At 40.5% G+C, this 12,251-nt stretch overlaps 1 protein-coding gene across 21 annotated transcripts in view; it reads left to right on the top strand.

The window, feature by feature from the left end:
• The first annotated feature begins 1,229 nt into the window (after positions 1-1,229).
• The window catches only part of ank3b (ankyrin 3b), a 30,649-nt gene continuing 19,627 nt past the window's right edge, over positions 1,230-12,251 (top strand). For 14 of the 21 annotated variants that reach the window (XM_079476317.1, XM_079476328.1, XM_079476331.1 and 11 more), the window contains exons 1-10: positions 1,230-1,541; positions 3,357-3,459; positions 5,171-5,277; positions 7,712-7,936; positions 10,065-10,219; positions 10,332-10,543; positions 11,020-11,227; positions 11,309-11,405; positions 11,486-11,714; positions 11,809-11,934. In XM_079476317.1, the coding sequence (XP_079332443.1) occupies positions 1,324-1,541; positions 3,357-3,459; positions 5,171-5,277; positions 7,712-7,936; positions 10,065-10,219; positions 10,332-10,543; positions 11,020-11,227; positions 11,309-11,405; positions 11,486-11,714; positions 11,809-11,934 (1,680 nt within the window). In that variant the 5' untranslated portion in view covers positions 1,230-1,323. The remainder of the gene's footprint in view (positions 1,542-3,356; positions 3,460-5,170; positions 5,278-7,711; positions 7,937-10,064; positions 10,220-10,331; positions 10,544-11,019; positions 11,228-11,308; positions 11,406-11,485; positions 11,715-11,808; positions 11,935-12,251) is intronic. The other 7 variants (XM_079476333.1, XM_079476324.1, XM_079476318.1 and 4 more) reach the window with 2 other exon arrangements.

Below are 12,251 nucleotides of genomic sequence, written 5' to 3' on the forward strand. Positions count from 1 at the left end.
CTGACCTCAGAACTCACTGTATTGTTCAGCGAGTGAACGTTATTGTGTAAGAGAGAAACTTGAGGAAATTTCACAATTTAGGTTGCGTGCGTGTGCGTGTGTGTGTGTGCGTGCGCGTGTGTGTGTGTGTCAAATGCAGAATCTTTTCTGTGATGGATAGGTTTTGGGTCAGTGGAGGGCAATACAATATACAGTATAAAAATCATTTCGCCTATGGAAAGTCCCCACAATCTATAGAAACCTAGCGTGTGTGCGTGTAAGAGTTTCGGGAGAGTGGGGTTGTCAGGGTGATTAGCAGCGGGGGGTATTATTGGGGGTATTGGGGGCTCTTCGCTGTTGGAATGTGTGTTGCTGTGTAATCTTACTCTATTGAGAGTGACATTTTCAATCAGTCTGGGACACTTTCTACTTCTACACTACGACCTTCCGGCCAGTCAGAAGACTTTGAAATATTCTCAGCTTGTCTTTGATTTTCCCACGTGTACTTGAGGGCGGGGTTTGAGGAGCGTCTCATTCATGTTACCAGGGTGAACACATTATACTGTAGGAATGTTAGAGAGCAACACCGGTGTCCGAAACATAAAATGACATGTATGAAAACCTCACTTGCAGATTGTTGACATGCGATGTGTGTTTCTGTTCCGACTGCTGTCATTGTCTATTAACACAAACTGCTCTCTTAATTCAATTTCAATTTTCAATTTCAAGGCACTTTATCTGCATGATTGTGTGTTCTTACAATATTGACAAAGCCTTGAACATATAACAAAAGATAAAGAGTACAAACATTAGAGTGAAACGGATAAGTATCTGGGGCCGCAGGACCTGTGGGAGCTGGGAGATGATGCTCTTCCTTAGGAGGGATACCTGGGCTTAAAATAATTTAAAATCTCTCTCTCTCTCTCTGATATATAATGCCTTGAAACTTTCTTTTCTCTGATGATTATTTCAAACAGATGTATGGTTGCCGTGAGCTAGACACATGTGGTCCTGATGATGCTCTGTGAAGTGCCTTGCTTACATTTCTGTACATAAACTGTGTCATGAAAACAAAACTGAGGAAAGCTGAAACACGGCAGGCGTTAAGGGGAAGTGTGTGCATCATTCAACATGAAAGCAAAAGCCTCTTCGCTTTCTTAAAGAGATAGTTCGCCCAAAAACATTTGTTTGTATGTGACTCTTTCTACAGTGCAACACTAAACAGGATATTTTCAGAAATACAATGGCAGTCCATGGAAGTCATTCTTCAAAATATCTCCTTTAGTGTTCTGCAGAAGAAAGAAAAGAAAAGCGTTTTTGGGTGAACTTTCCCAGACCTTCCTGATGTTTCTGGACTCATTGTGCACTTTCAGTATAGTGTGCATGTTTGACCCGGCTCCGCTCAGAATGCTGAAGTCTTTCTCTGTGTTTCTTGCAGGTGAAGATGCCATGACGGGAGAGACGGATAAGTATCTGGGGCCGCAGGACCTGCGGGAGCTGGGAGATGATTCTCTTCCTCAGGAGGGATACCTGGGCTTCAGCGTCGGAGGTCGTACGGCGAGGTAACGTACCTGCTCCACATACTGGAAGTCTCATTTTAACGCAGCCAAAGCACATCTTCATCCGTTTACAAGCTCTCTGTACATTATACTGGGGCGGTTAAAGACATAACCAACCATAAAGACGTGCAGTTCATGATCATTACGCTGTTTTATTTATCACCTGCATGAATGTGTGTAAAAACAGTGATGTTGCGCTCTTTATTTACAGTGCGTGTGTGTGCATGTGCGTGCGTGTGTGATGGCCGGCTGTCATGTTTGGATTCAGTACCGTGTGCAGTTGTTGAGAGAGAAGGCCGTGGTGAATGGTTAGGCTGCGTGTCACTCGCCGCAGGGGATTTTCCTCTTTGACGTTGCTCAATAATCTGAAACGCTGGAGTGAGATTTGAAGCTACACATCTGGCACCGTTCAGAAAAAGACAAGTGTGCTTAATAACATCACCTCGAGCACTTCAGACGGTGTAATGCATGAAAGCAGATGATGTATAGAGAATAATCTTCCGGGTCTACTCTCTTATGGACCGCCCACTTTTCACCATCCGACCAATTACAGATGAGTAAAATCAAGCATGTTTTTTCCTCATGAGTAGATTCATGGAGTGTGATGGTTGTGGATGTGTGAACAGCGGTTGAGAGCGCAGCATAATGCATCTGCAGACATGAGTGCTGCATTTCTGCTGAAACTCTCTCTCTCTCTCTCTCATGTGTTTTCTCCGCCCCATTCCAAACTCTCCCCATATAGTCCTAAAGTCAGGTAAGAGGGCATGATGCTTCTGACCCCACCACCTTTAAACCCGAGTCATTGTGCTTACACATCTTTCAGTTGATGAAGAATTTACGGTCTTGATGTTTGTGGACATTGTTTAATTACTTTGGTGTAATTGTGTTATTTTCAGGTTGTTGTCCTTGTTGTTGTTGTTCAGAGTAATTCCTTTATGTAGCTTCCAGGGATTCACAAAGAGAGATTCCATCCTCAGTCACAATCTGTGAATATTTAGTAGATTGATGTTTAGTCATTCATTGGTCATGAGCAGTGTTCACTAGCGTGTCTTTGATGATATTTCTGAATGACATCTTTTTCTCTGTAAATGTCTCTAAACCAAAGAGATGTGTGGTGTTCTGTCAGTTTTAATCTTGTTTCAAGGCGGCGTTTCACTAGCCAAGTGTTTGAGACGCTTTTCAGTTGATTTTATAAAGTGAGCCAATGAGTTTGTGCACACATTGATGTTAAACGTTTGTTAAACCTCAGAAGTGACGGATGGGCAAATGCTCACAATGAAGACCTGACCGTGACCTAACACGACGGTGATGGTAAAACTACACATTTCCTGGTGTTTGCTTGAATTAAAGCTGCGATCTGTAACCTTTGCCTCTCTGTTTAAATCGTAAAGTGGCAGGTTGTTTTATGTTTCTACCTTTATGAGTGTTGAAGTCAAATTGCATCAAACCGACATTTGCTGTTATAAACGTACCCTAGTGAAGCAGGTTAAGATACGGTACTTGATCTCAAAACATTGCAGGTTGCAGCTTTAAAAAGGATTTATCTTTTTTTGCATAAAATGTTGAGGTTGGGTTGACTCTTCATCATCATTCTTCTGTTATTATAGAAGAGAATGTGATTTTAGATGTGATAGATGTGACGTCTCTGACCTCCGTTGGCTAGCGTGACGCCGCCTTTAGCTTTTGTGCATCACTTTCCCTGGAAGTTGCATGCAGTAATGAGTGTTTCTGTTGTTTGTGTCTATGTACGTGTGTGTTTTGTGTGTATCTCACTGTCACTCCTCCCGCACTGTGTGGTATTACTGTAAATGCCAACAGCCTGCGCTCCTTTAGTTCGGATAGGTCCAACACCCTCAACCGAAGCTCCTTCACCCGAGACAGCATGATGATCGAAGAGATCCTGGCGCCCACCAAGGACACGGTATGCTCACTTTTCAAAACATTCTGTGTCGAGTTGTTGTTGAGTTCAGAATTTGTGGCACACAAAAACACCATAATTACCGTGGTAGATGAGTGTAGTGTATGTTTCAGGTACTTTGGAATGTCACGATAAATGAATATGGTACTAATTCAGTCCAATGATATGTTATATGTCCATCTGAAACCATCACTGTACCGTGGCACTGCTGCAGGACTTTCTCCAAGATAAGAGTCGTATTAATGTTTAAAGTCTTTTTTCAGTCTTCAAACGCAAACCAGATCACAAATCTGTATTCAAACATAGTTATGACTTTATTCCATGCATAGTTTTTTAACCCTTATTCTAAAATAAAAAATACAGGCTATATCGATTATAAAAACAAACTAAAAAAATAACTCCTCTGGGAGGTAAATAGTTCACTATCTCTCATGATTGACCATCACGATTCTGTAGGCAAATGTTGTGATGATGTCATCTTGGTCAGTTGCGATTTTGAGCTTTATTAAATACGGTTTCAAAGCAAGAACATAAACCTTATTGCGCTTTGAGAACGTTTCTGTTCGTTGAAATCAAATCAAATAATGTAATGTAGCATCAGAAATAAACGGAAATACGTTTAAAGCACTAAAATAACAATTATAAACAAAAACTAAAATCAAAGTTAAATGAATCTTCTATACAGTAGCATCATAAACAATAAAGAATAAAATGAACATACAAAATCTAAACATAAAGCAAATTTAAAATATGAATAAAACAAAAAGCAGAACTATAATTACTCATGAAAAGAGTATTTCTGATAACCAGCCAAATAAATAACAAGTAAATGACATTAGCTAGCAAATGAAAAGCATGTCTAGTCAGTATCGTGTTGGGTTAGCAGTAGAAGAACCGATACTTGGCTAAACTTTACAAAAGCAGTTCCCAGATCCAACAAATTGATTATCTAATCAAATGAATTTACAAATTAAATTTAACAAAAAAAATGTAAAACTATTTTCATTAATTCTCTTTACTGTAGCTCAGTTGTTAGATCAGGCGCTAGCAACGCCAAGGTCATGGGTTCGACCCCAGGGGATTACACATCAGAAACAAGTGTATAGTACAATGTAATGTAAGTCACTTTGGATGAAAGCATCTGCATTAATGTAAATGTATGTTATCATCTATAAAATATTCATATAAATTGATTAAAATATAAATCGTTCTAATTTTGCCAATAGCCAGACTGAAAGTTAACTTTGGGCCCAATGAAACCGTCTATAAAATGTATTTGATAACATGTATCATAAAATTCCTACAAAGTTCAATAAACACAGTAAATTAGTGTTTGAGCTCAGTGAAATCCCCGCGTCTGATGTTTGGTTTCTTATCTGTTCCCTTCAAATGCTTCAGGGGCTCTGTAAAAACATGCCCACCCTTGTTGACCCCCATTATAAGGTATTAAAATCACTGAGTAATTCTGAATCATTTCTCAATGCTAAAGCCAATGCAGGCAATGCATTTGCTACTCTTCAGATCTTATCCATCATCTATCCGTATGATTTTTACAGCTTTTTACACATTCTTTTGGCTTTCTGTGGTCTTCTGTTCTCTTTTATCCTGCATGTGGTTTCATGGATTGTGGCTGCAGGATGAGCACATCATAATTTCATGCAGGAGCTGTGCGAGCGTTTGTTTCGTTCTGAGCTCTCCGTGTTTTGTGTTTCAGCATCTGGCTTTAGCCAAAGAGTACAACACAGAGTCTCTGAGACGCTACAGCTGGACTTCGGACACACTGGACAACGTCAACCTGGTGTCCAGTCCCGTCCACTCAGGGTAAGACATCTCTAACCACTCTTGTGTTCTGAGACGAGCCGTTTTGTGAAGTTTGGTAAGGCCGGGGAGGATGAGCCGGTAAACATCCACCTGCAAACATTATAGCAACATGCTGATAGCGTTTCATCTATGTGCGTACTGTATGTGTTTAGCTGCCGGTTGTAAGATGCTTTAATCATTTTCTTGCTACTCCATATGTCCATGTTTCTTTGCAGCTTTTCCTCCCCATATCCTCAATCTGACAACAGGTGACGAATAATCATGTGATGGCGTTTCCTCTCTGTGTTTGTTTCTCACTCACCTGCAGACTAAGAACAGATGATGTGATATTTGATTTATTCTGTCATCAGTGACAGGTTTATTTCTGCACATGCTCAAGCCTTCCGGGTTGAGATGTACACAATAAATAAAACGTACCGCATTCATATTTTAATCGCACCAAGATGAGCACATCTCAGTTGAGCACAATCATTTCAAAGTCATATTTCATTACAAAACACAAAGAAAATTCTCATTTTCATTTGCATCAATACTTTTATCTTTACAGTTGTATAGTAGGTTTCTTTAGTGTCATTATTGTATTTAGTGTAGAAATACAGTATACATACCATATTATTATTATTATATTACCCCAATTACAATTAACTTGGGACATTGTGTAAAATGCAAATAAAAGCTTTTTGAGTCATATTTAATTGAATGCACCACAAAGACCAGGCATTTAATATTCAAACTGATAATGTTTATTGTTTTTTGCAAATATTCACTCATTTTGAATTTGATGCCGGCAACATGTTCCAAAAGAGCTGGGACAAGGGACATTGGGAAAGTTTAGGTTTGCTGAAAAAACAAGGAATTTAGGTATTTCTTCTTCTACAGTCCATAATATCATCTCTGCATATAAGCGACAAGGCCGTAAACCAATGCTGAATGCCCGTGACCTTCGACCCCTCAGGCGTCACTGCATTAAAAACAGACATCGTTCTGTAAAGGATATTACCACGTGGGCTCAGGAACACTTTGGAAAACCATTGTCAGTTAACACGGTTTGTCGCAGCAAGTGCAAGTTAAAACTCTACTATGCAAAGCGAAAGCCATACATCAACTGCAACCAGAAACGCCGCCCGAGCTCATCTAAGATGGACTGATGCAAAGTGGCAAAGTGTACCGTGGTCTGATGAGTCCACATTTCAAATTGTTTTTGGAAATCATGGTCTTCGTGTCTACCGGGCTAAAGAGGAAAAGGACCATCCAGATTGTTATCAGCGCAAAGTTCAAGAGCCAGCATCTGTGATGGTGATGGGTGTGTTAGCACCCGCTTCATGGGTAACTTGCACATCTGTGAAGGCAACATTAATGCAGAAAGGTACAGACAAGTTTTGGAGCAAAATATGCTGGCGTCCAAGCCTTGTCTTTTTCAGGGACGTCCCTGCTTATTTCAACAAGACAATGCCAAGCCACATTCTGCACGTGTTACAGCAGCGTGGCTTCGTAGGAAAAGAGTGCAGGTACTAGATTGGCCTGCCTGTAGTCCAGACCTCTCTCCCATTGAAAATGTGTGGCGCATTATAAAGAGAAAAATAAGACAAATGCAGACCCTGAACTGTTGAGCAACTGAAGTCGTACATCAAGCAAGAGTGGGAAAGAATTCCACCTACAAAGCTTCAAAAACAATTAGTATCCTCAGTTCCCAAACGCCTATTAAGTGTTGTTAAAAGGAAAGGTGATGTAACAGCCCTGTCCCAGCTCTTTTGGAACGTGTTTCCGGCATGAATATTTGCAAAAAACAATAAAGATTATCAGTTTGAATATTAAATGTCTTGTCTTTGTGGTGCATTCCATTAAATATGACTCAAAATGAATTTGAAAGTCACTGAATTCTGCTTTTATTTGCACTTCATTGGAATTGCGTTCGTACGTTTTACAGTCATTAAATGAATTAATGCAGCAATAAATCAATGCACAGTTGTCTTATACTGTTATATTTCAATGAGCAAAACATATTTTGTCATTTTGAGGTGAAATATGATGCAGAAATGTTTAGGACTGGTTGTGTTTGATTCACCCAATGACTGATCTATATTGTCAAAATGATAAAATGTTGTTTTATCAACACTTAAACACATTGTCCCTGGCCAAACAAGACAATCCGTTCACTGTCACATCACTTTTTTTTTTATAGTAATGTTTTTATGTGCACTTCAATGTTACAGGTCGCCTCTAAAATGATTAGTGATCAAAGTTTTCTTGAATTAAATCTTTGGTTCAAATAAATAATGTGTGGTTTGAGTTGTTGTACACTAATAGTAAATATGTTAACACACCGTATAAAGCACGGAATGACCTCAAATAATGCGTTCCCTGAATCTCATGGCATGGGAAAACTAACTTCTCAAAGCCGTTCAGATGCTGAGTGTTTCTTCATCTGCTGCAGGTTTTTGGTGAGTTTCATGGTGGACGCTCGCGGCGGCTCCATGCGAGGAAGTCGCCACAACGGCATGCGCATCATCATCCCACCGCGCAAGTGCACGGCACCCACACGCATCACGTGCCGCCTGGTCAAGCGACACAAGCTGGCGTCTCTGCCGCCCATGGTGGAGGGTGAGGGTTTGGCGAGCCGGCTGGTGGAGGTGGGCCCGGCTGGCGCTCAGTTTCTGGGGTAGGTACCACCCATACGCTCTCGTCGTTTCGTGCTTTTCCTGATCATTTCCATCTGTGTTTGGTAGTGTATGTCGGTGAAGTGTTTCAGCAGACGATGATTCAGCAGTACAGAACCTCAATTCCTCAATGTTCCATTTGACACAAACTTGGCTCTGTGGTTGGATAGGGATTTATATTGTGTAGTTTTAATATGTGATTAGGAGGAATAATTGCCATTTTTGACACTTCTGTGCGTGGCCTTTATTCTTTATATCAACATCGAGGACCGCAACGGAAATTTGGCTGTATTGTGTTTTTATCCTCGACAGTTTTTTTAAGTGTATGGGAAACTCGTTTTTTGTACAGTTTGATCAATCTGTTAAATACATTTCAATTCAATCTGCGGTCCGTTTGCAACATTTCAAGGCATGCAATCGACAAAAATAGCTCCAAATGCTTTTTACTTTCATTTGGTGAATTCGTAGGATGATGTCGTAGCAGCAAGAATAATCAAAAGCCCAACACTCACATCGGATCAATATGAATCAGCCTTAAGATATTGGACGAATCGTTAACAGTTGTTTTTGCAATCGCTGAAGTGTCCATATCACTCTTTTCCCAACACTTTGGTGTTCTATGTTAGAATATCATGCCGTTAGTTCCAATTAAGTTGAAAGTGAGAAAGGTTCAAGTCTTGGCTTTAAGATGTTCTCAACAGACATCAAGCGGGGGAACTCACTGGGTTTTGACACGCGGTGCCTATGGTAAAGTTAAGCTCTGGGTCTAGTATCAAACCCTGCAGGAATCTCAAAATGTTCCTCTTGTTTCTCTGTATGCTACATGGATGTAATTCAGTAAACTCCATCTCCCTCGAAACTTCCCGCCTCTTAGCGAGGGCGAGAGCTACGTTAGCCGAATCCTGCAGCTCGGCCCGCGAGGAACAAAATTCACTGGGTAGGAGTGTGTGCATAATGAAGTCATGTAGCTGATTTTCCTTTTCTTCATCTCCATCTCTTCCTTTACGCTTTCAGTGAACGTGTAGATGGCTGAAAGTGACTGACAGCTTCTGTCTGGGCTGAGCATGTTGGTCTGCTGCTGCCTAAGCCCTGTGTTTTTCTCAGACTTCCCTTTGATTTTTACTTATAGAGAAGGTATCAGACATCACAATCCTGAGAATATTCTTCAGCCGTCTAATGTAAATCAGACTTGTAGTGGTTTTGGTGTGGGGGGCGTTCAGACGTGAAATTCTTCGTGGTACCTTCTCTGTACCAATGTTTGATATTTTCTGCCATCATTTCATGATTGTCTCATTTTCATCCATCATGTTTAGTAAAAATACATTTCAAAATGTATCAAATGTTCTCGTTTAATGCTGGATATCAGAATGCTGTTTTTCTTTTACTGGCGCGGAGCGGTGTGCCTTTTCATATTTACTTCTGCATTGAACACAATGCTCTTAAAACAAGAAAATCACACTTTTATAGAGCAAGAATTCCGCCGATGGACCTTAGGCATTTACTAAAACTTGTATAAATATCTGGCAACTTTATTATTATTTATCTTATTAATAATTAATCTTTTAATGCTAGATTTATGAAGGTTTTAAAGATTATTTTTCTTAATATATTTCTTAGTATATTTTATATATTTATTTACTGTGCGTTTCTCTCATTTAAAGTGGGATAATAATATTTTAACCAATTGTTCCTGTATTGGGACTGTATGTTTAGTTAACCAAAATTGTGTTTGTTGCTGTTTGATAAAATTGTGTAAATTAAATCAAGTAATCTTGCAAGAGTAATTAATTTAAACAAAATGTTTTGATGTTTCAGATTTTTTTGTTTGTTTCCAAGACACATTTACTGAACAACAAGACAGTGAAAAATCATTTTAGTGCATCTTTATTTTGCATCTTACTATGTTTGGATTTATTTTCAAAGCATGAAGCAGTGACGCTTGGTAAAAAAGTGCTTAACTATCACATTTGTTAAGAGCAAATCTCGTGCCAGCGGCGGCCTTTACTTCAAAAACATGATCAGATGCCTTTGCCAAGTGCCCCTCTTTTGCACTGATGTGTCTTCATCTCATCTGGGTCTCTTGTGTTTGGTAAGACTGTCAGTGTTAAAGGCCTGTGGTTTGTGTTACAGCCCTGTGATCGTGGAAATCCCCCATTTTGGCTCCATGAGGGGGAAGGAGAGAGAGCTCATCATGCTAAGGAGTGAGAACGGAGAGACCTGGAAAGAGCATCATTATGACTGGAAAACCCAAGATCTCCAAGAGCTCCTCAATGGCATGGATGAAGGTAAAATCCACCCGGCAACAGGCCCTAGCAACCGCTTCACAAAGTTCTGTCGTATGTCATCAGTGCTTGTGTGTAAAAGTTATCAAGGATTTCATGCTGATGTTGTTGACAGAGCTGGACAGCACAGCAGATCTGGAGAAGAAGCGTATCTGCAGGATTATAACAAAGGATTTCCCACAATACTTTGCGGTGGTGTCACGCATCAAACAGGAGAGTAATCACATGGGTCCAGAGGGAGGGGTTCTGTCCAGCATGACGGTTCCTATGGTCCAGGCCTCTTTTCCTGAGGGAGCGCTCACCAAAAAGATCAGAGTTGGACTGCAGGTACATGAAAAAGTTCAGATGATGCTGAATCTTTGTGATGAAGGAAAACTTTCATTAGTCACCATGTTTGTTTGAGCTGATTGATTACCATTGTTATGTCTGTGTTCATTTATTATGTTCATTCGTTGTCATCATTCATTTTCATAAGGGTACTGCTTTGAAATGATATCTGACGGTTAAGTTCTCTTCTGGTAGATACGATATTTCCTTCATTGTCAGTCATCTTTCTATTCTGACAAAAATGCAATAATATTCTATGCATTCTATATATTTCATGATTTTCCAATTTCACTTTTGTCACTGCAGAAATATAAAAATGTGTTGAACTGAATTGAAATTCTCTGAAGACGGTTAAGCTGAATGAAACGAAGCTTGTGCTGTGATATTTCAGTACGAAGTGGATTTGTGGACATGTTTAACACCACATTTTGGAATATTGTTTGGTCTGTAATCTGTAAATTGTCGTCTCTCGACAGGCTCAACCTCTTCCAAATGAAGTGGTGAAGAATATGGTAGGGAATCGTGCAACCTTCAGTCCTATAGTGACAGTGGAGCCCCGCAGAAGAAAGTTTCACAGGCCCATCACCATGACCATCCCTGTGCCTCCTCTCTCTGGAGAGGGAGTGATGAACGGCTACAAGGGAGACACTACACCCAGCCTCCGACTCCTCTGCAGTATAACCGGTGAGAACGTCTTGCAGTCTCTCTGGTCTTCAATAACACTGCCTACTGATGAAAAACCTCTAAATGCACATTTGATGACAGGTGGCACATCGCCGGCTCAGTGGGAGGACATCACTGGCACCACACCTCTCACTTTCATCAATGACTGTGTGTCTTTTACCACAAATGTATCTGCCAGGTACCAGAACATAATCTCAGAAAGTCTTCTTGCCTGCTCTGGATTCATCTCTGATCGCATTACCAACTTTGTGTCTCCAGGTTTTGGCTGGCAGACTGTCATCAGATCCCTGAGACGGTGGGTTTGGCCACTCAGCTCTACAGAGAGCTCATCTGTGTGCCTTACATGGCCAAGTTTGTGGTGTTTGCTAAAATGAACGACCCCGTGGAGTCCAGCCTGCGGTGCTTCTGTATGACGGATGATAAAGTGGACAAAACTCTGGAACAGCAGGAGAACTTTGAGGAGGTGGCCAGGAGCAAAGACATCGAGGTATCATTATCCGTAGCATCGAGAGTGCAACCCGTCGTCTGATCATGTTGAAGACGTTTTTCTTGTTGCATATGAAAATCTGTTTGTTTTAAAGGTGCTGGAAGGGAAACCCATTCATGTGGACTGCTACGGCAATTTGGCTCCGCTCACCAAATCTGGACAGCAGCTGGTTTTTAACTTCTACGCATTTAAAGAAAACAGACTCCCGTTCTGTGTGAAGGTAGGACAGTTTCATACGTGAAGAAAACCATAATGATAACAATATCAAATGAATGGGATAAAGACACGTCTGTGCCATCTTTCGCAGTCCTGCCAGGATTTGATTGGTCATTTGTGACGTCAGGCTATATTTTTCTATTTTCAACATTTACACATTTTCCAGACGTTTTTATCCAAAGCGACTTTCATTGCTATATACTATACATTTGTTTCTAAGTATGTGCAATCCTGGGACCGAACCCACCACCTTTCATTGCTTGTGCCATCCTCTAAACACTGAGCTACAGGAAAGCCTTGAACATATAACAAAAGACAAAC

Source organism: Barbatula barbatula (genome assembly GCF_947034865.1).
Source record: "Barbatula barbatula genome assembly, chromosome: 16".
Taxonomy (NCBI): domain Eukaryota; kingdom Metazoa; phylum Chordata; class Actinopteri; order Cypriniformes; family Nemacheilidae; genus Barbatula; species Barbatula barbatula.